Genomic DNA, 20,476 nt, shown 5'->3' with positions numbered 1-20,476 from the left:
TTATTAGGATAAGACCTTTAAGCTATAGACCTTTTGGAATTATTTGCAGGTTTCTCAGTAGTTGTATCAGAATTTATTCTATTTTTTTTTTTTATTGGTATACAGAGGTTTGAACTCAGGGCATTGTGCTTGTTAGGCAAGTGCTCTACTACTTGAGCCATGTCCCTAAGACCTTTTTGCTTTGTTTATTTTGGGGATAGGTCTTGCATTTTTGCTCAGGCTGTTCTGGATCAAGGTCCTCCTATATATGATTCCCATGTAGCTTAGCTAACAGGAGCCCCCCACACCACACTTAGCCACTGGTTGACATGGAACCTTGCTAACTTTTTGCTGGGGCTGGCCTGGAACTGCAATCCTCCCAATCTCTGCCACCCAAGAAGCCAGACTTTATTCTTTTACATTAAAGTTTCCTTACATAGGCAGGTGTTAGAACAGGATGTGGCTCAAGTGGTAGAGTGCTTACCTAGCAAGTGTAAAGTTTGAAGCCCTGAATTCAAACCTTAGTTCTAAAAAAAAAGAAAAAAAAAGGACAGCCAAATAAAATAAGAAGTTACTATTATTTCTATCTTACAGTAAGCCCATAAAATACAGGTTTATCAATCGGGAAATCCTACAGTTTGATAATCAGAGACAAAATACTGTCATGCTTACGACCTCAGGTAAAATATTAGTAATGAAACAAAACATACAAAACAAGCATGTTGGACTCAACATGCAAAACAAGATTAAATTTTCTGTTAATAAAAACATGACTTCAATATTAGTTTCATAGGCTGCCATAACATAATACAGACTGTGGCTTAAAAACCAGAAATGTATTTTCTCTAAGTTTTGTATAGATTGGAAGACAAAGATCCAGGTGCCAGCAGGATTGGTGTCTGGCAAAGGATGTCTCCTTGGTTTGTAGATGGCTGACCTCTCACTGGCAAAGAGAAGGGGAGAGGAGGAAAGAGAGTGAACTCTCTAGTGTTTCTTCTCATATGGACTTTAATTCTATCAGATAAGGGCCCTACCCTTATGATCTTATTTAACCTTAATTACCTTCTATTAGGCCCTCTTTAAATAAATATAGGCACATTGGGGACTGGAGGTTTGGCTCAAGTGGTAGAGTGGCTGCCTCTCAAGCACAAAGCTTTGAGTTCAAATGCCACTACCACCAAAAAAGAAAAGAAAAAGGCCAAATATAGGCATGTTGAAAATTATGGCTTTAACATATGAATTTGGGTGGGGATCTGATCTTTAAAAAAAAAAACACCATCGAACAACTGACATATGATTTTGTATGATATATTTATTATTTGACTGGGAGTGTATGTAGCTCAGGAATAAAGCATTTGCCAAGCATGTGAAAGGTCTTGGGTTCAATCTCTAGCACCACCACCATCAAACAAAACAAAACAAAACAATATATTTTTCTGCAAACAATAAGGTGTTTACTCCTTAATTAGGAATGTGAGCAACTCAGCTTTGACACAGAAATAAATTAATTACCATTCTCTTTTTGGACATTTGAATCAGAATAGTGAAAAAAACAAAACAAAACTATGGGCTGGGAATATACCTCAGTGTACCTGCCTAGAATGCAATGCACAAAGTCCTAGGCTTGAGCCCCAGCCTTGCAAAAAAAAAAAAAAAAGAAAAGAAAACAAAACAAAACCAGATTAGACTGGAAAACAAAATGTTAAAAACAAATCTATTAGTATTTGTGGCTACATATATGTATGAGTCACAATTTCCTTTACATGCTTTTATCTTTTTTGTCATAGATTTCAATATATCTGTTTGCTTAAAAAATTTTTTATTAGGATATAATAGTTGTACAGGGGATACACTGTGACATTTACATATGTGCTTACAACATATCTTAACTAGATTCACTCTCTCCATCATTCTCCCTCATTCCCCCCTTCCATTTATAGAACAATTTTAACAAGTTTTATTGTTCTATTTTCATATATGAATACTAAATATATCCACCATATTCACCATCCTTTACCCTTTCCTATGCCCTCCCCCCTCCCACTGGAAACCACCCCTGTACAGGATTCATTTTACCTTCTTGTCCTTCATTTTTAAAAAAACATTTTGTTAGTGTATGGTAGTTATACAGGGGTTTCATTGTAAAATTTCCATACGGACATGTTTTATACCCCCAAATGATTCATCCCCTCCATTATTCTCTCTCCTACTCTATTCCCCTTTATTAGGTGACTTCAACAGGTTTCAAAGTTCCATATTCATACTTGTATAGAAAGCACATCTACTATTTTCACCCTCCTTTACTCTCTTCTTTTATTCTCCTCCTCCCACTGGTGCCCTCCCCTCAACATGATCTGTTTTACATTCCTGTCCTTCATTGTTTGTTTTTCAGTTGCTTTTATCTTAAAACCAAATATTTGGAAGGTTTCCCTCTATGATCGGAGGGTGGGGGAGGACTCTTTCAAGTATGCTTACTTTTGCCACTTTCATTAAATCTAGTATAGAAAGTTCTAGCTACACCAATTAGGCATCCAAATAAGTAAAATTATCTCTCCTTCTGTCAGAGTATTGTAATAAATGGATTCAGCAAAGATTCAGGATACAAAATCAACACCTGAAAGTCAACCACATTTTTATAAACTTGTGATGAAAAATGTGAAAAAGAACTAAGAAAAATAATTTCATTTACAAAAGAAAGAAAAGAATAAAATACTTAGGAGTAAATTTAACCAAGCAGGTTAAGGATTTGTACACTAAAACTAGAAAACATTGTTGAAAGAAACTGAGTTGGAACAAAGTGCATGGAAAGACACCCTGTGTTCACAGATTGAAAGACAATTTTATCAAAGTGACACTATTATCCAAATGATCTATAAAATACCTATCAAAATGCCATTTTTGGGGGTGGTACTGGGGATTGAACTCAGGACCTTGTGCTTGCTAGGCAAGTAAATGTTCTACCACGTGAGCCACACCCTTAGTCTCCAATGATAATTTTTTTTGTAGAATTAGAAATATATCTTAGAATTCAGAGTCTCCTTAGATTCAAAGGGACCACAAAGAGGTGAAACCTTAAAAAAGAAGAACAAAGTTGGGTGATTCATACTTCTTGATTTCAAAACTTACTACAAAGACATAGTAATCAAAATAGGATAGTACTGGGAAAGGACAGAAATATATGGAATAAAATGGAAAGCCCAGAAATAAGCCCTCACATATATGGGCAATTGGTTTTTTGACAAGGGTGCCAAGGTTACCATTCAATGGGGGAAGGACAAGTTTTTCAACATGTGTTGCTCAGAAAACTGAATATCCACTGGCACAACAATGAAGTTGGACCCTTACCTAAACTACTATACAAAAATTAACTCAAAATGGATTTAAATTTAATAGCTAAAACTGTAAAAGTCTTAGAAAAAAACACTGGGGAAAACCTCTTTGTTTTGGGGAGGGAGAATCTTAATGATACTGGGTTTGGCAATAATTTCATGGATATGATACCAAAAGCACAAGGAGCAAAAGAAAAAATAGATAAATCAGTGTTATGATTTGAAACTTAAATGTCTCCCAACAGCTCATATGTTGAAGGCTTGGTTCTCAATGCAGCAGTGTTGTTGGGGCCTCTTGGAGGTGACTTACCACTAGGACTTTGACCCCCTCAATGGACTAACACATTTATAGGTTCATAACTTAGTAAGATATTGGGAGGTGGTGCAAACTTTAGGAGATAGGGCCTAGTTGGACAAAGTACGTCATGGGATCTTTCCTTGCAGAGTTATCCTTTCCCTGGCCTCTTCCTGTTTCTTCTTCCTCTTCCTCTTTCTCTTTGATTAGTGGTCATCATGAAGTAAGTTGCTTTGCTCCTTTACACACTCCCTGCCATGATGTTCTGCCTTACCAGAAACAATGGACTGAAACTATGACACAAAATAAACATTTCCTCAAGTTTTATCTCAGATACTTTGTCACAGCGATGGAAAGTTAACACAATTAAGACTTCATTGAAATAAAAAACTGTGCATCAAAGGATACTATCAAGAAAGTACATGGGGGTGGGGGGGAGAGGGAGGGGGTGGGGTGGGTAGTAAGGGAGGGGGTGGGGGCAGGGGGGAGAAATGACCCAAGCATTGTATGCATATATGAATAATAAAAAAAAAAGAATAAAAACAAAGAAAGTACAAAAGACAACCTACAGAATCAGAAAAATATTTTAAAATCATGTTATGTAATAAGGAATTGATATTCAGAATATATAAGCAGTTCCTATAAATCAACAATTAAACAGCCTGATTCAAAAGTAAACAAAGGACTTGAATAGATATTTCTCCAAAGAACATGTACAAATGCCAATAAGCACATGAAAAGATATTATCATTAGTCACTAGGGAAATGCAAATCAAAACCACAAGGAGATACCATTTCATACCCATCAGGATGGCTATTATAAAGAAAATGAGCATTAGTGAATTAGTGAGATGTGAAGAAATTAGAGCTCTCCTATATTGCTGGCAAGAATGTAAAACAGTGCGGCCTCTACAGAAAACAGTATAGCAGTTACTCAAAAACTTAAACAGAATTACTATTACTAAAATTAAACAGCAACTGCATGTATGCTCCAAAGTACTGAAAGCAAGGACTCAGATATTTGTATACTTATGTGCTTAGCAGTATTATTTACAATAGTCAAAATGCAGAAGCAACTCAAGTTATCTATCAACAGGTGAATAAACAAAATGTGATATATACACCCAATGGAGTATTATCCAGCTATAAAAGTATTAATTTCTAATATACGTTACAAAATAAATGAGTTTTGCAAATATCATGCTGAGTGAAATAAACTAGCCACAAAAGGGCAATTATTGTACAAGGCCACTTATATAATATATGTAGGATAATCAAGTACATTAGGACAGACACAGAATTGTAGTTTTCAGGGACTGGGAAGAAGGGGAAAGAAGAGTCATTGTCTAATGAATACAGAGTTTCAGTTTTGTAAGATGAAAATAGTTCTGGGGTTGGATAGTGGTGACAGTTTTACAACAGCGTGAATGGGCCTAGTGCTACAGAACTATACACTTAAAAATGGTTAAAATGGAGAATTTTATTTTGTATATATTTTACAACAATAAAAAGAAAAAAATACATGTTAAAAACAAAAACAGACCAGGGCTGGAGGCATGGCTCAAGTTATAGAGTGCCTGCCTAGCAAGCATGAAGCCCTGAGTTCAAATTCCATACTGCCAAAAAAAAAAAAAAAACCTAAACAAGACAACAATGACAATAAAACCCAGACCTCCCAGGCATGGTGGTACATACCTGTAATCTCAGTTACTTGGGAGACAGAGGTCAGGAGGATCACTGTTTGAGGGGGGTAAATACGAAAGAACCTATTGAAAAATAGCTGAAGCAAAGATGGACTGGGGCCATGGCTCAATTGGAAGAGTGCCTGCCTAAGCGTGAGGCCCTGTACCACCACAGTTGCCACCAAAAAAAACCAAAAATAAAACAAATTTAGTTTCAAGATGAAATGATTTCTAAGATTCCTTTTAATTCTAAAATTTATGAGACATTATGATGACAAAAAGAAAAAAATAAAATCTAGTTGAGGAATAAACTCATGATTCTTCATGTTCTGAATTAAGAGTATATAACCCTATCTTTTGTGATTATGTATATACCCAAAAGTTCTAGCAATGGTAGAAAACTCAAATGCCTAGAGAGGCCAGGCAGGAAGCTTAAGCAGGTGAAGCAGGGCAGCTGGGGATGGTGGTAAATCTGAGGCCATAGGCCTTGTCTAACAGCAGCAGCTGCATCTCCACCCTGATGAACTGTCTCCCTGAGGAATGTGGGCATGGTGTTGGCAGGATTTTCCATTCTTCAAGTGAAATTGAGATTTTTATGTGAAATGCTGGTATCTAATTTTTTAAAAAAGTATTTTTAGCACTGCAAGCCAAAGGGGCATAGCTGCATGCCAAAGCATGGCCACTAGTTTGTATGTCTTTCATAGAGTGAAGGCTGGACTCAGAATACAAAAAAAAGAAGGAAAGGAGGTACTACTTATGAATATTTAAAATTTGCATGCAGATCATGATCTAAACCTTTTGAATCTTTCTTTTGGAAGTACAAGTAGATAGTGGATATTATTTTAATGAGATGCTATTTAATATAGTATAGCTCTGATTGGATCAGTTGTTAATGAAGCACTTAAAACATGAAGTTTAGTATCTAGCATGTGATAGCTATTACTTCTACTCTTTTGTTTTATTTTGAGATGGAATCTCTCTATGTTGCCCAAGCTGGCCTTGAGCATCTGGGCTTAAGTAATCTTCCTGCTTCAGCCACCCTAGTAGCTGGAAGTGTAGGCATGTACCACCACTCCTGGCTTATTATCATCTTAGCTATAGAAAAGATAGTATAAAGCAGATTTTCAAAACCACGTCTACTCTCAAATAAAAGAGATAATATAGTCTAGTCAACAATCTATCTTCTGGATTGCGACTGGGGGAATGGTGAACCTTCATATTAAATAATAAAAAATAAATAATTCACCTACATTGGGTGTTGGGGATGTAGTTATTATCAAAACAAACAAGGCTCTTGCCCTCATAAATTTTACAATCTAGAAAACTGGGTATCTGCATGCAGAAAACTGAAACTAGATCTGTCTTTCACCCCATACAAGTATCAACTCAAAGTAGATTAAGAACCTTAACATAACACCTGAAACTTTGGAGCTAGTGAAGGAAAGGGCAGGGAATACACTGGAATTAACATGCATAGGCAACGACTTCCTAAATAGAATTGAAATGGCTCAACATCTAAGAGAAAGAATTGACAAATGGGACTGCATGAAATTAAAAAGCTTCTGCACAAAAAAAGAAATGGTCGCCAAACTGAAAAGTCTGCCCATAGAATGGGAGAAAATTTTTGCCAGCTATATATCTGACAAGGGATTAATAACCAGAATATTCAGGGAGCCCAAAAAACTAAAGTCTCAAAAAATCAGTGACCCCATGAAGAAATGGGCAAATGAACTGAACAGAGCCTTTTCAAAGGAAGAAGTCCAAATAGCCAAAAAACACATGAAGAAATGCTCAATATCCCTGGCCATAAAGGAAATGCAAATCAAAGCCACATTAAGATTCCACCTCACTCCTGTTAGAATAGCTACCATCAAGAACACAAATAACAAATGTTAGCAAGGATGGGGTGGGGGCAGCAGGTGGAAGGAACACTCAAACCCTGTTGGTGGGAATGTAAATTAGTACAACCACTATGGAAAGCAGTATGGAGGCTTCTCAAAAAACTAAAAATAGAACTGACATATGATCTAGTATTCCCACTCCTAGGGATAAACCCAAACAATGTAAGGTCACAATAAAGGCACCTGCACATCTGTGTTTATTGCAGCATTATTCACAAGAGCTAACCTATGTAAACAGCCAAGATGCCCCACTATTGGTGAACAGATTAAGAAAATGGAATTTTATTCAGCCACAAAGAAGAATGAAATTTTGTATTTTGCAGGTAAATGAATGGAACTGGAGAACATCATTGTAAGTGAAGCTAACCAGGTTCAGATGGCCAAAGGACACATGTTTTCTCTCATATGTGGAATACAGACCTAATACAAATACAGTAACATTATGAAAAACAGGTCATGTTAAGGGGAGGTCACCTAGGAGGAAGAGAGGGTAAAAGAAGGAAGTTAAAAAGGTGAACATGGTTAATGTACTTTCTATATAAGAATGAATATAGAACTTTTAAACCTGTTGATATCACCATAAGAAGGGAACTAAGGAAGAAAGAAGAAACATAGAGGCGATGAACATATAAACATGGAAATGTCACAATGAAACTCCCTATGTAGCTATCTTAGTCAAACAAAAATGTCATTATTTTTCTTTTACAAAATCGGACAACAGGGTGGGCAGAACATGTCCTGTCTGGGGGGCTGCTACCAGTGGGAAAGGAGAGGATATGGGGAAAGGGTATATGAGAGTGAATATGGTGCAAATACTGTGCACACATGTATATAAATGGAGAAATGAGACCTGTTAAAACTTTTCCAGGAATGGGGGAAGGGGGGATAAAAGAGAATGATGGAGGGGATGAATTCAAGTATGATATATTTGATATATTATAAGAACTTTTGTAAATGCCACAATGTACCCCCAGCACAACAATAAAAAAAAAAGGATTTAAAAGTAACAAAACTGAAATTAGACAAAGAAGATCAGATATATCATTAATGAAATCCCTGATGAAGAACACCAAAGCTATAAATATTAAGAACAAATACTAAAAAAAGTAATTAAAATATTTTCCTGAAATAAAAACATGTTACTCTAATGAAGAAAATTTTTTATAATCTAATAAGGGAGATAGACATTAAATAAAGAGTCATTCAGATAAATATCTAGTCAGGAATGATGATAAATGATATGACTAAAATTTATAGGATGATTAGAAAAGGAATAATGGAGTGCCCTAATTCAGATGGGAAGAGTCACAGAGAAGGCCTCTTTAAGGATCTAATCTTTTAAACTAAGATCTAACAGGATAAACGGAGGTTAGCAACAAGGTTAGCAAACTAAGAGTATTATGAACTGAGGTTGAGGAGGTTTGAGTGGGAGAGGAGATGGTGACAAAAGCATTCCAGGAATACTTGTGTGACAAGTGTGACAGCCCCAAATAATTGAAATTGGAAAAAGAAAAAAGAAAAAAAAAAGGAAAATTAAATAGAGGGAAAGATTTAAGTTACTGAAGGTAGAGAAGTGAAAGATTTGAGAGATATAAATTGCCAATTATTTTTCTTGGAGAAAAGATTTTGTAGAAGGAAGTAGAAAGGAAAAATGCTGAGAAATTTGGGAACTAACTAAATAAAATGTTTATTGTCTGTGTCAGGTTTCTGAAAGAAAAATGGGAAAAAGAGAAGCCGTAGGTGGAGCAAAAAGCCAAAAGCTTTACTTGTGCCTAAATTGTCTACATTTTCCCTTGAGATCATTCATCTATCACAATAGGTATTTTAGAAAAATTAATAGACTTTTAAAAATCATGTAATCTGATACCACTGATGCTGATTCTTAGAATGCAAGCTGCATAAAAGATGGGATTTTTGTCAGTTTTCTGATTAGACCACAAGCTTGATGAGAGTAAAATTTCTGCCTGTCCCAAACACTGCTTTATCAGCAGCAACTGATGCATTATTGTCAAATGAATACATGTAGACTATGAACACAAAATCCCAGTGAATTCAGAAAAAATGGAAAAAACAAAAAAAAAAGGAAGGGTTGAATGAAACTGGCAATATTTTAGATTCTGGCATTTGTTCTTACCTTTTTATCCCACACCTCACATTCAATCAGACAATCTGGTCAAACCACTTCTTAAATAGCTCCTCATCCCCACAGTCACTTCCTGGTCTCTTATAATGGTCGCCTAAGTGGTCTCTGTCTTCAGTCTTACCTGCATTCTATTTTTCATACTTCTGTCAGTGTCACATGTGAACACACCACACAAATTGAAACAGTTCTATTAACTTCAGGAGAAAGCATAAATTTCTCTTCAGGACAGATAAAGCCTTTCATAACCTAGGGTAGCATGTATACAGGCAGCCTAGCAGCACTGTTACAAGCATGGACTTTGTGAACACTTCAGTGAGAGCATGAACTATGCTGTTTATAAGCAATAAATAAATAAGTAAATAAAAACAACTGTTTTAAGGTCCTTGTTAATTCCATCATCTGTCATTTCTGGATCTGTGAGGTTTTTTTGTTTTGTTTGTTTTTTTAATTTTTCTTTTTTGCTTTAAAAATTTTTATTAATACATATTAATTGTATAGGTCTGTGTTTTTATTAATTGATTTTTCTCCTGATTATGTTATATTTTCCTGCTTTTTTTAGGGTCTAGTAGTTTTTACTTGGGTGCCAGACTTTGGGAATTTTGTGTTTGTTGAATGCCAGATTTTGTTAAATTCCATTAAAGATTATTGAATTTTGTTCTGGTATAAAGATGTATCTAAACTTACAATAGGATTATGTCCCAATAGACCCACCATAAGTTGAAAATATCCTAAGTTCAAAGTGCATTTAATACACCCAGCAACAAAGTAAAACACAATACACTACAGAGTATCTGTTGTCTTCACTAGTGATCCTGTGGCTGATGGGAACCATCAGTATCATAAGAGAATCCTACCACATATTACTATCTCAGGAAAAGATCAAAATTCAAAATCTGCAGTAGTTTCTATTGAAAGTATATCTCTTTTGTACCATGATAAAATCAAAACATCATTAATTCAAACCATTATAAATAGGGGACTGTCTGTACAGTTATATTGAATTTTTTTTTGGCTCCACTGGGGTTTGAACTCAGGGCTTCACTCTTGCTAGGCAGGCATTCTTCTACTTGAGCCACTCCACCAACTTTTTTTATATTGAATTTTTTTTTGTACAGTTAAATTACTTGCACATGAAATGAAATACTTTGCTTTTAAGCTGCTAAGGACTCTATTTAACACCTGGAATATTTTGAGGTCTTTTTCCACTCCAGCTGGTAGAAATGTATGAACTATCCTCAGTCTGCATACACTATAGGAATTGTTTGGCCTACTGCTTTTTGATGGTAGTTCAATACACACATGTACAAAGTTTGTAGAGGAAGATTCAGATACCCTCTTGCAGCTCTGGTACTCCCTGAGCAACCTCTGCTTTTTGATAGTCTGGCCTGCAAATTCTGGCCACCTCAGCCTCCCTAACCCCCAATCTGCCTCCTCTACTAAAAAACCCTGCCATGCTCTTTGAAGTTCTCCATTCTTACACTGTGGTTTGGAAACTGCCTTTCAAGTCCTAGTTGCCACTACCTGTTGGCCAATGAATGAAAACAGTTGTTTCAGATAATGTCTGATTTTTCAGTTGCTTGTGATAAGAGGACAATTCTTTTAGCAGGACTTCTTCACAGGTAGATGAGGAAGTACCAATTATTATTCTATTAACTAAATATATATTATACATATAGTCTATTGGTAAAAGAACAAACCCCAAATTAAATTCTAATTGAAAATGAACTAATATATCACCCTATACCAAGATTAACTCAAAATGGATCAAGGATCTTAATATCAGACCCCAAACTCTTAAGTTGATACAAGAAAGAGTAGGAAATACTCTGGAGGTAGTAGGTATAGGTAAGAACTTTCTCAATGAAACCCCAGCAGCACAGCAACTAAGAGATAGCATAGATAAATGGGACCTCATAAAACTAAAAAGCTTCTGTTCATCAAAAGAAATGGTCTCTAAACTGAAGAGAACACCCAGAGTGGGAGAAAATATTTGCCAATTATACATCAGACAAAGGACTGATAACCAGAATATACAGGGAACTTAAAAAACTAAATTCTCCCAAAACTAATGAACCAATAAAGAAATGGGCAGGTGAACTAAACAGAACTTTCTCAAAAGAAGAAATTCAAATGGCCAGAAAACACATGAAAAAATGCTCACCATCTCTAGCAATAAAGGAAATGCAAATTAAAACCACACTAAGATTCCACCTCACCCCTGTTAGAATAGCCATCATCAGCAACACCACCAACAACAGGTGTTGGCGAGGATGCGGGGAAAAAGGAACCCTCTTACACTGTTGGTGGGAATGTAGACTAGTACAACCACTCTGGAAAAAAATTTGGAGGCTACTTAAAAAGCTGGACATCGATCTACCATTTGATCCAGCAATACCACTCTTGGGGATATACCCAAAAGACTGTTACTCCAGAGGCACCTGCACATCCATGTTTATTGCGGCACTATTCACAATAGCCAAGTTATGGAAACAGCCAAGATGCCCCAGCACTGACGAATGGATTAAGAAAATGTGGTATCTATACACAATGGAATTTTATGCAGCCATGAAGAAGAACGAAATGTTATCATTCGCTGGTAAATGGATGGAATTGGAGAACATCATTCTGAGTGAGGTTAGCCTGGCTCAAAAGACCAAAAATCGTATGTTCTCCCTCATATGTGGACATTAGATCAAGGGCAAACACAACAAGGGGATTGGACTATGAGCACATGATAAAAGCGAGAGCACACAAGGGAGGGGTGAGGATAGGTAAGACACCTAAAAAACTAGCTAGCATTTGTTGCCCTTAATGCAGAGAAACTAAAGCAGATACCTTAAAAGCAACTGAGGCCAATAGGAAAAGGGGACCAGGAACTAGAGAAAAGGTTAGATTAAAAAGAATTAACCTAGAAGGTAACACCCACGCACAGGAAATCAATGTGAGTCAATGCCCTGTATAGCTATCCTTATCTCAACCAGCAAAACCCCTTGTCCCTTCCTGTTATTGCTTATACTCTCTCTACAACAAAATTAGAGATAAGGGCAAAATAGTTTCTGCTGGGTATTGAGGGGGGGAGCGGGAGGGGGTGGAGTGGGTGGTAAGGGAGGGGGTGGGGGCAGGGGGGAGAAATAAACCAAGCCTTGTATGCACATATGAATAATAAAAGAAAAATGGAAAAAAAAAAAAAAAAGAAAATGAACTAAATAAAAGCTGTTTTGAGCTGATGTCTACAAACAGAAGTAATGATTTACTTCAAAGTAATTTAGATTTTTGCCAGACTTAGAAAATTCAGATTAATCTTTCAAAACTGAGAGATTAAAAAAAAGTGAAAAAATGAATTTTAGAGGCTTTTTACATTTGAATAGATTCTTTTGCTTCTAAAAGTCTAAAGTTGCCAAGATAGCAAGAGGTTCACTATAGATAGTTGTCCATGAGATTATCTGAAATTCAGACATAGGAAAATCAGCATTATTCAATACTCAGTCATGTATCAATGACATTGAGTCCCTGTACTAATAAAAACTAGAATAAAATATTTCTTGCCAGAAGGGATTGGGCCCTTAGTTTTCTACAGGTGGCTTCATTTTTAGATATGTTTTGCTGGAACTCTGTTCTTCTTTTGCTACCTCCCAGAAGAGTTAGTTTCCTCTTGATAATGCTAAAATATGCGCATGGTGTTCTAAGGAAATTATCTGCACAAAAACAGTATAGTAGCAGCTCCACTGAGTAGGTACTTGGCATTCTAGTAGAAAAAATGGGGCTTAATAAACCTTTTCCTTTCATTCTTTGCCTTTAAAAGCTTTTTGTCAGTTGGATTAAAATAGGCAACTGGCACATTCTGAAACTGAAAGGTGTTCCAAGGTTTCCTGGAAAAAAACTGAGACTATATAAAAATGATTTAACTAAAGATTTTAGGATCACCTAGACACAAATGTTGCTTTTGGTCTTTAAGATATCAGAGGCTGAGACAGGTGCCAGTGGCTCATGCCTGTAATTCTAGTTACCCAGGAGGCAGAAATTAAGAGGATCGTGGTTCGAAGACAGCCTGGGCAAATAGTTCAAAAGCCTCTATCTCCAAAACACCATCACAAAAAAGGGCTGGTGGAGTGACTCAAGGTGTAGGCCCTGAGTTCAAGCCCCAGTACCATGAAAAAAAAGGAATCAGAGACTATATGATTAAGAAGCAAAATAACAAATATCTAGTATAAAATCTAGGTCTTGCTTCTGGCACAGGAGAATCAGGGAGAACTTGGAGCTGCTTCTCCTTAACAGCCGGATGGATCACTGGCAGCTGCTGTTAAAAAGATATCCACATCCGCTTAGGGTCCAAATGCTATATGAATCCCTTGTGAGAATAAATAAATTCTTTAAGAGGCCTTACTTCTAAATCAGGGGAAAAACAACACTAAGGCTATCTGAAGACTTTTTATAGTTACCTCCATATGCTATATCATGGAAACTAGCTCTAGCTGTATATAATATTCTTTAACAGAAATATTCAATAAATATTTCTGACTGATTAAGGGACTAAGAAAGGACTGGCAAAGTCAGAAAGTGATGAAATAGTACAAATTTCACCTATACACTCACAGTATGTGGGTGTTTATGTAGACAGCAATTTTGTTTATGTAGAAACTAATGGCACAGTTTTCTCAGCTAGTTCACTTAAAAGCTAGTCCACACTGTTTTTCACCTTTTAGTTCATTTATTCTGCAAAGGAAATGATGCTACTTTTAGGGTACTAATACTTCTTCCATATTGTGAAATACAGATGGATGATCTCCAGAGTTATATATCAAGGAAGCAATGATTGAAGTAGAAATAGTACAGCACATTATTAGCACATTAGTAAATCTGAGTTCTATTGTTGCTTTACAATTAACTCACTGTGCAATCCTTCTGCAAGTTATGATTTCATTATTTATAAAATGCACACAATAACACCTACAGTATCTATTTGTTTGGATAGTTGAAATGACGTAATCAGGTACTGGAGAGAAGGAGTTTTAGAAAAAGGTTTTAGTAGCTATATAAAAAGCAGAAGAGCATTGATTAGAACAGAGTGGGGAGGGGATCTTATAAATGCCAAGCAATGTAAAGGCAGAGCACTGTACCTGCTCACTTAGTCTAACCCCAGTGCCAGTCACATGATGCATCTCCCAGAAATACTGATGAATGAATGAGGAAATGTTATAGGCCTCCCCCTTCTTTTAGTTAGAACCACTAAAGAAACTGTCTTAAATGTATTCAATACTTACTCAGAAAAACATAATATGAAGATGAGAATAAGAATAGGCTCTTGAGAACAGATTTAAAAGAAGGTTTTGATGTAGAGTTTATAAATCTGAAAAATCTGGAGCAATTTAATCTATTTTAATATTCTGAATGTAAGAGTTGACTGCCATTTTTTTAAAAGAAGTTCCCAGTGGTGTACTTTTACCCTTCACCTCACCAACAAAAAGTGTTAATAGGGATATTTTCAATCAGTGTCTTTCTTAATGTTTTCCTTGGAATGTAATCATGAGATACCAAACCAATGGTATTTAAATATAAAAATGACTTTTATTTTCCAGTGCACATTGTTCTCTCAAGAACTTAAAGATACTTAACAATATATTGTATTATTTACAACAAACAAAAGGTAGAAGCAACCCTAGTATCTGTCCACAAAACAATGGATAAGCAACATATGGTCTATACATACAATGTACAGAAAATTCAACATGGATGAATGATGAGGATATTAGGCTAAGAGAAATAAGCAATTCATAAAAGGACAAATATTATATGAGTCCACTTATATAAGGTACCTACAACAGTCAAGTTCAAGAGACAGAAAGTAGAATGGTAATTGCCAGGAGGAAGAGGTGGGAGGGAATGTAGAGATCATATTTAACAGGTAAGAGTTTCAGTTTTGTCAGACAAAAAAGTTCTGGAGATGGATGATGATCGTAGTGATGGCTGTAGAACAATATGAATGTACTTAATGTCACAAAACTATATACTTAAAATGGATAAAATACAAATTTTATATTTATATTTTATCACAACTTAAAAAAATAATATATTCCCCCCAACAAATCTATTGCCCCTCCAATATTCTTACCTAATTTCCCAAGTCAGAAACCCAGAAATTTTTAATGGTCTTCTATCTCCTTACATTCCAAATCTAAACACCAAATCCTATGGAGTTTATCACTGAAACTGTCCTTTCCATCTCCATGGATACTGCCTATGTTTTGGCTAAATTACTATAAGACACCTAACTATGTTCCCTATCTCTAGCTTAAGCCATTTTCACATTTCTTTAGAAGGGTCTTTTAGAATCCAGATAACATCACCCTACTGTCCTATCTGAAGTCGTGAAATAATACCCATGGAATATAATTCTCGGGATAGGAATATAGTGCAATGATGGTGGCAATTTCCTAAAATCAGACAACAATGAAATTTGTCACATAAATTGACTTTTCCTTTCATAAAAGGTTTCTCTGTGCCCTATGATACTGTTTGATAGTATTTTACCCACAGTAGGGAATTTCTTTTAAAACTGAAGTCAACCCTATCAAAACCTGCTGCTATTTTATCAACAAAGTTTGCGGAATACTCTAAATACTTGTAATTTCAACAATGATGATGTTTGCAGTGTCTTTGCCAGGGAAGATTCTATGTCAAGAAACTTTCTTTTTTCATCCATAACTCCTCATCCATTAAAGTTTTAATCATGACATCGCAAATCAGTTGCCTAATTCCAGCCCCACTTCTAATTCTAGTTGTCTTCCTGTTTCCACTACATCTGCAGTTACTTCCTTCACTGAAGCCTGCAGTCTCTCAAAGTCATCCATAATACTTGGATATTTTAACCTCCTGCTGTGAATCAAGAACGTTCTTAATGGCATCCAGAATGGTGAATCCTTTTCAGAAGGTTTTCAACTTACTGTGCCCAGACCCATCAGAGGAATCAGGATGTATGGCAGCCATAGCTATGACATGTACTCCTTCAATGATACGACTTACAAGTCAGAATTACTCTTTGCTCCATGGGCTGCAGAATGGAAGTTGTGTTAGCAGGCATGACAGCAATATTAATCTGTACATCTCCACCAGAGCGCTTGGTGACCAGGTGCATTGTCAATAAGCAGTAATATTTTGAAAGGAATCTTTTTGTTCTGAGTAGTAGGCCTCAACAGTGGGCTTAAATATTCAGTAAACCACATTGTAAGCAGATGTGCTGTCATCCAGGCTTTGTTGTTCCACTGATAAGCACAGGCAGAGTAGATTTAGTATGATTCTTAAGGGTCTTAGGATTTTCAGAATGATAAATGAGCATTGGCTTCAGCTTAGGGTCACCAGCTGCACTGGCCCGGAACAAGAGTGCAGCCTGTCCTTAAAGCTTGAAACCAGGCATTGACTTCTCCTCTCTAGCTATGAAAGCCCTAGATGGCTTCTTCCAATTGAAGGCTGTTCTGTCTATATTGAGAACTTGTTGTTTGGGTAGCCTTCATCAATTAGCTTAGGTACATCTTCTGGATAACCTGCTGTGGCTTCTCCATCATCATCGGCTGCATCACCTTGCACTTTTGTGTTGCAGCGATGGCTTCTTTCTTTAAACTTCATGAACCAACCTCTGCTAGCTTCAAAGTTTTCTTCTGCCACTTCTTTCAGCTTTTGTAGAATTGAAGAGAGTTGGGGAGCCTTGCATTGGGTTAGACTTAAGGGAGTGTTTTTTTTTTTTTGAGGTACTGGGGGCTTGAACTCGGGGCCTACACCTTGAGCCACTCTACCAGCCCCCATTTTTGTGAAGGTTTTTTTTTTTTGAGATAGGGTCTCATAGAATTATTTGCCCAGGCTGGCTTCGAACTGTGATCCTCCTGACCTCTGCCTCCTGAATAACTAGGATTATAGGCGTGAGCCACTGCTGCCCAGGTCTAAAAGTGTTCTTGTTATTCCCAATCTTTTCCTCCTCTCATTCTCCAATATGGTCTTCACCCCTTTTCTCTGTTTTATGACTTAAAAGTTATCACCACTTTTCCTTAGGAAAAAGTAGACTTTATTTAGTGCTGTTGGGGTTTGAACTCAGGGCTTTATGCTTGCCAGGCAGGCACTCTACCACTTGAGCCATGCCTTCAGCCCTTAAGGGAATCTTGTGACTACTTTAATCTTCTGTGCAGACCACTAAAACTTTCTCTATGTCAGTAATAAGGCAGTTTCTCTTTCCTTTCTTTTCTTCCTCCCTCCCTCCCTCCCTCCGTTCTCTCTCCTCTCCTCCCCTCTCCTCTCCTCTCTTCCCCTCCCCTCCCCTCCCCTCCCTTTCTCTCTCCACCTCTTCTCTCCTTCTTTCTTCAGTATTTTAAGACAGAGTCTCACTATGTAACCTAAGCTGTCCTGGAACTTGCTATGTAGTCCAGGAACACAGGCATGTGTCACCATGCCTGGCTTAGCAGTTTCTCTTTCTTATCATTTGTGTGTTCACTGGAGTAGCACTTTTAATTTCCTTCAAGAACTTTTCCTTTGCATTCACAATTGCCTAACTGTTTGATGCAAGAGGCCTAGCTTTTGGCCTGTGTCAGGTTTTAACAAGCCCCCCTCGTTAAGCTTAATCATTTCTAGGTTTTGGTTTTGAGTGAAAGACATTAAGCTCTTCCTTTCACTTACATACATAGAGGCCATTGTAGGCCTAATTTCAGTTTTGTTCTGGGAATAAGGAGCCCCGAGGAGAGGGAGATGGAGAAGAGGCTGGTTGGTGGGGAGCCGGAACACATACAACATTTATCAGTGAAGTTCATGGGTGCACAAACCTCTATTGTCATAGTTGTGGCACCTCAGAGCAATCACAGTGTCAGTAACACCAAAGATCGCTGGTCACAGATCACTACAACAGATATAGTAATAATGAGATGTTTCAAATACTGTGACACAAAAACAGAAAGTGAACACATGCTATTGGAGAAATGATATTGATATACTTGGCTTGATTCAAGGTTGCCACAAACCTTAAAATCTTTTTGTAAAAAAGACAAATCTGCAAAGAGCAATAAAGTGAAACGGTAATAAAACAGGGTATGCCTATATTCACATTATTCCTTGTATTTACTTCATGGTATTTTAGTTTTTGCCAACCACAAGAATTCTCAAGCCAGACTGCAGGAGTGTTAACCTGGTCCCAGTGTTTACTATGTGCCCTTCCAAGTTACTTATCTTTCTGGTTCTTGGATTCATTATTTATAAAATAGAGATGACAATATCTACTAGGGAGAGCTAATGTGCTCAGAGTTATACCTGGTTCTTAATAGGTATCATTGGTGATGATGGTGGTAGTAATATTTTTAACACAAGACAGATATCTTCTAAAAAATAAGGTATTCCAAAAGCCTTGAATAGTATGCATTACACAGTATTTATAGGAATATAAGAATGACAGACAGAGCCAGGTGCTGATGGCTCACGCCTGTAATCCTAGCTATTCAGGAGGCAAAGATCAGGAGGATTGCATTTTGAAGCCAGCCAGGACAAAGAGTTTGTGAGACACTACCTTGAAAAGAACCCATCACAAAAAAGGGCTGGTGGAGTAGGTCAAGGTGTAGGCCTTGAGTTCAAGCCCCAGTAATGCAAGGAAAAAAAAAAAAAAGGGAAGGAAGGAAGAAAAAGTGGAATAGGGGAAGACTTACCACCATTTTTGCCCACAGTTCGGAAACATCTCCAGAAAGCACGTAAAAATGATGCTCTGTTGTGGGGGGTGGCTTGGATGAAGCTGAATTCTCGAAAGAGAATGTGAGTTCCTTGGCATACACTATTAAAACTGCAAAGAGAGAATTTTTAAAAATCATCATTAGGTAGAATTCAGAAGGCTGGAATCAGAATAAAAATTCAAAATTAGAGAGAACCACTGCCAAAAGGAGAAGGGCATTTGTGTTTTTGGGTTTTTTTGTTTTTTTTTCCCCAGCAAAACCCTGAACTATAGATTAGACCAATTCCTTCTATGGAGAAATCTCTTCATATAATCATACCTCTCTGAAAACTGTGAGAGTCCAATTCCTTGGAGTACTTCCCTCCTCCAACATTACACACTGAGGAAGTTTTAATCTGTCACTAGAGCATCTCAAAAACAGGAAAATCAATCTTCACCTGGATGACACTACTACTCATATCTTTTTGGAGACTATTTCTCCCTCTGCTTCATTTGGAATTATGCTTCCCTACAGATACTTCTTCTGCACTAACCCAGGCTATACCAGCTGCTGTAAGGATAATAGAGGACATAGCTGAATTGTTGCATTTTAGAGATGTGCTGTATATCTCCCTTGACAATGACCACAGAGATAGTTCCTTTGTAACAAAGGAAATAAGTTTCAAACAGAACACTAAAGGCAAATAAAAACAACAAGGGTAGAAAGTGGCCCCTAAATGAGAATATGAAGTAAAGCCCCAGGGCCCAAGTGAGTCATTGTTTAAACTGGGCCAGCAAAGGGAAAAAATATACTCCATTGCATTTGGGTTCTCTTGCCAAAAAAATAAAGGCTGTAGAGCCTGGCGTAATCTAAAAATGGAAATTCCATAGAAGAATAGGCAATTATCCAGTAATCATCCCTACCAAGGGCAGATTTCAGGTTCCAGAAAACTCCTAAATTTCTACTCAAGTAAAACATGAGTAGAAAATATATTAATCTTTGTGGAGAAACAGACATTAAACTGAAGATGGCAAGCAATGGAGAGAACGGTGGTAATTCCAAATGCCAGTTTTCATTTCTTGACTATTTAAAGGGGAGAGGGAGATCTGATTCTGAGCTAAACAGGAAAAAATTTCAGGAGCCATCTGTGTCTACTGTCCTCAACAGAGAGCAGTTATCATTTAGGATAAAATCAGCCTCTTCCTGTTAATAGCACTGAAAGGAAAAAGCATATTACACACTCTTCTCGTGGAAAACTATCATAGAAATCTACTTTTAAGGCACTATGAGGAAGTCTGAGAAAAACATCTGGTAGAGAATTATGTTAGAAAAGAGATTTTTAAAAAGTTATGGAAGTGTTAACAGACCTATGCAGTTTATGGAGGTGCCATTGTTATCTTACACAAGGAAAATGAAAAATACAGCAAATGAGCTGTTACAGGTAAGTGGGATAGACTACATTTCAGCAAACAAAGT

General features: G+C 36.9%; 1 protein-coding gene across 16 annotated transcripts in view; it reads right to left on the bottom strand.

The window, feature by feature from the left end:
• Positions 1–20,476, bottom strand: part of Cstpp1 (centriolar satellite-associated tubulin polyglutamylase complex regulator 1) — a 220,558-nt gene that overhangs the window by 101,584 nt on the left and 98,498 nt on the right. For 14 of the 16 annotated variants that reach the window (XM_074044771.1, XM_074044760.1, XM_074044769.1 and 11 more), the window contains one exon: positions 19,001–19,131. The exons of the other annotated variants lie outside the window; for them this stretch is intronic. In XM_074044771.1, coding sequence (XP_073900872.1) covers positions 19,001–19,131 — 131 coding nt within the window. The remainder of the gene's footprint in view (positions 1–19,000; positions 19,132–20,476) is intronic. 16 annotated transcript variants of the gene reach the window in all.

Source organism: Castor canadensis, chromosome 1 (genome assembly GCF_047511655.1).
Source record: "Castor canadensis chromosome 1, mCasCan1.hap1v2, whole genome shotgun sequence".
In the NCBI taxonomy this organism is placed as follows: Eukaryota; Metazoa; Chordata; class Mammalia; order Rodentia; family Castoridae; genus Castor; species Castor canadensis.
Note: the sequence above shows the minus strand (reverse complement) of the source record. Positions and strands in the feature narration are given on the sequence as shown.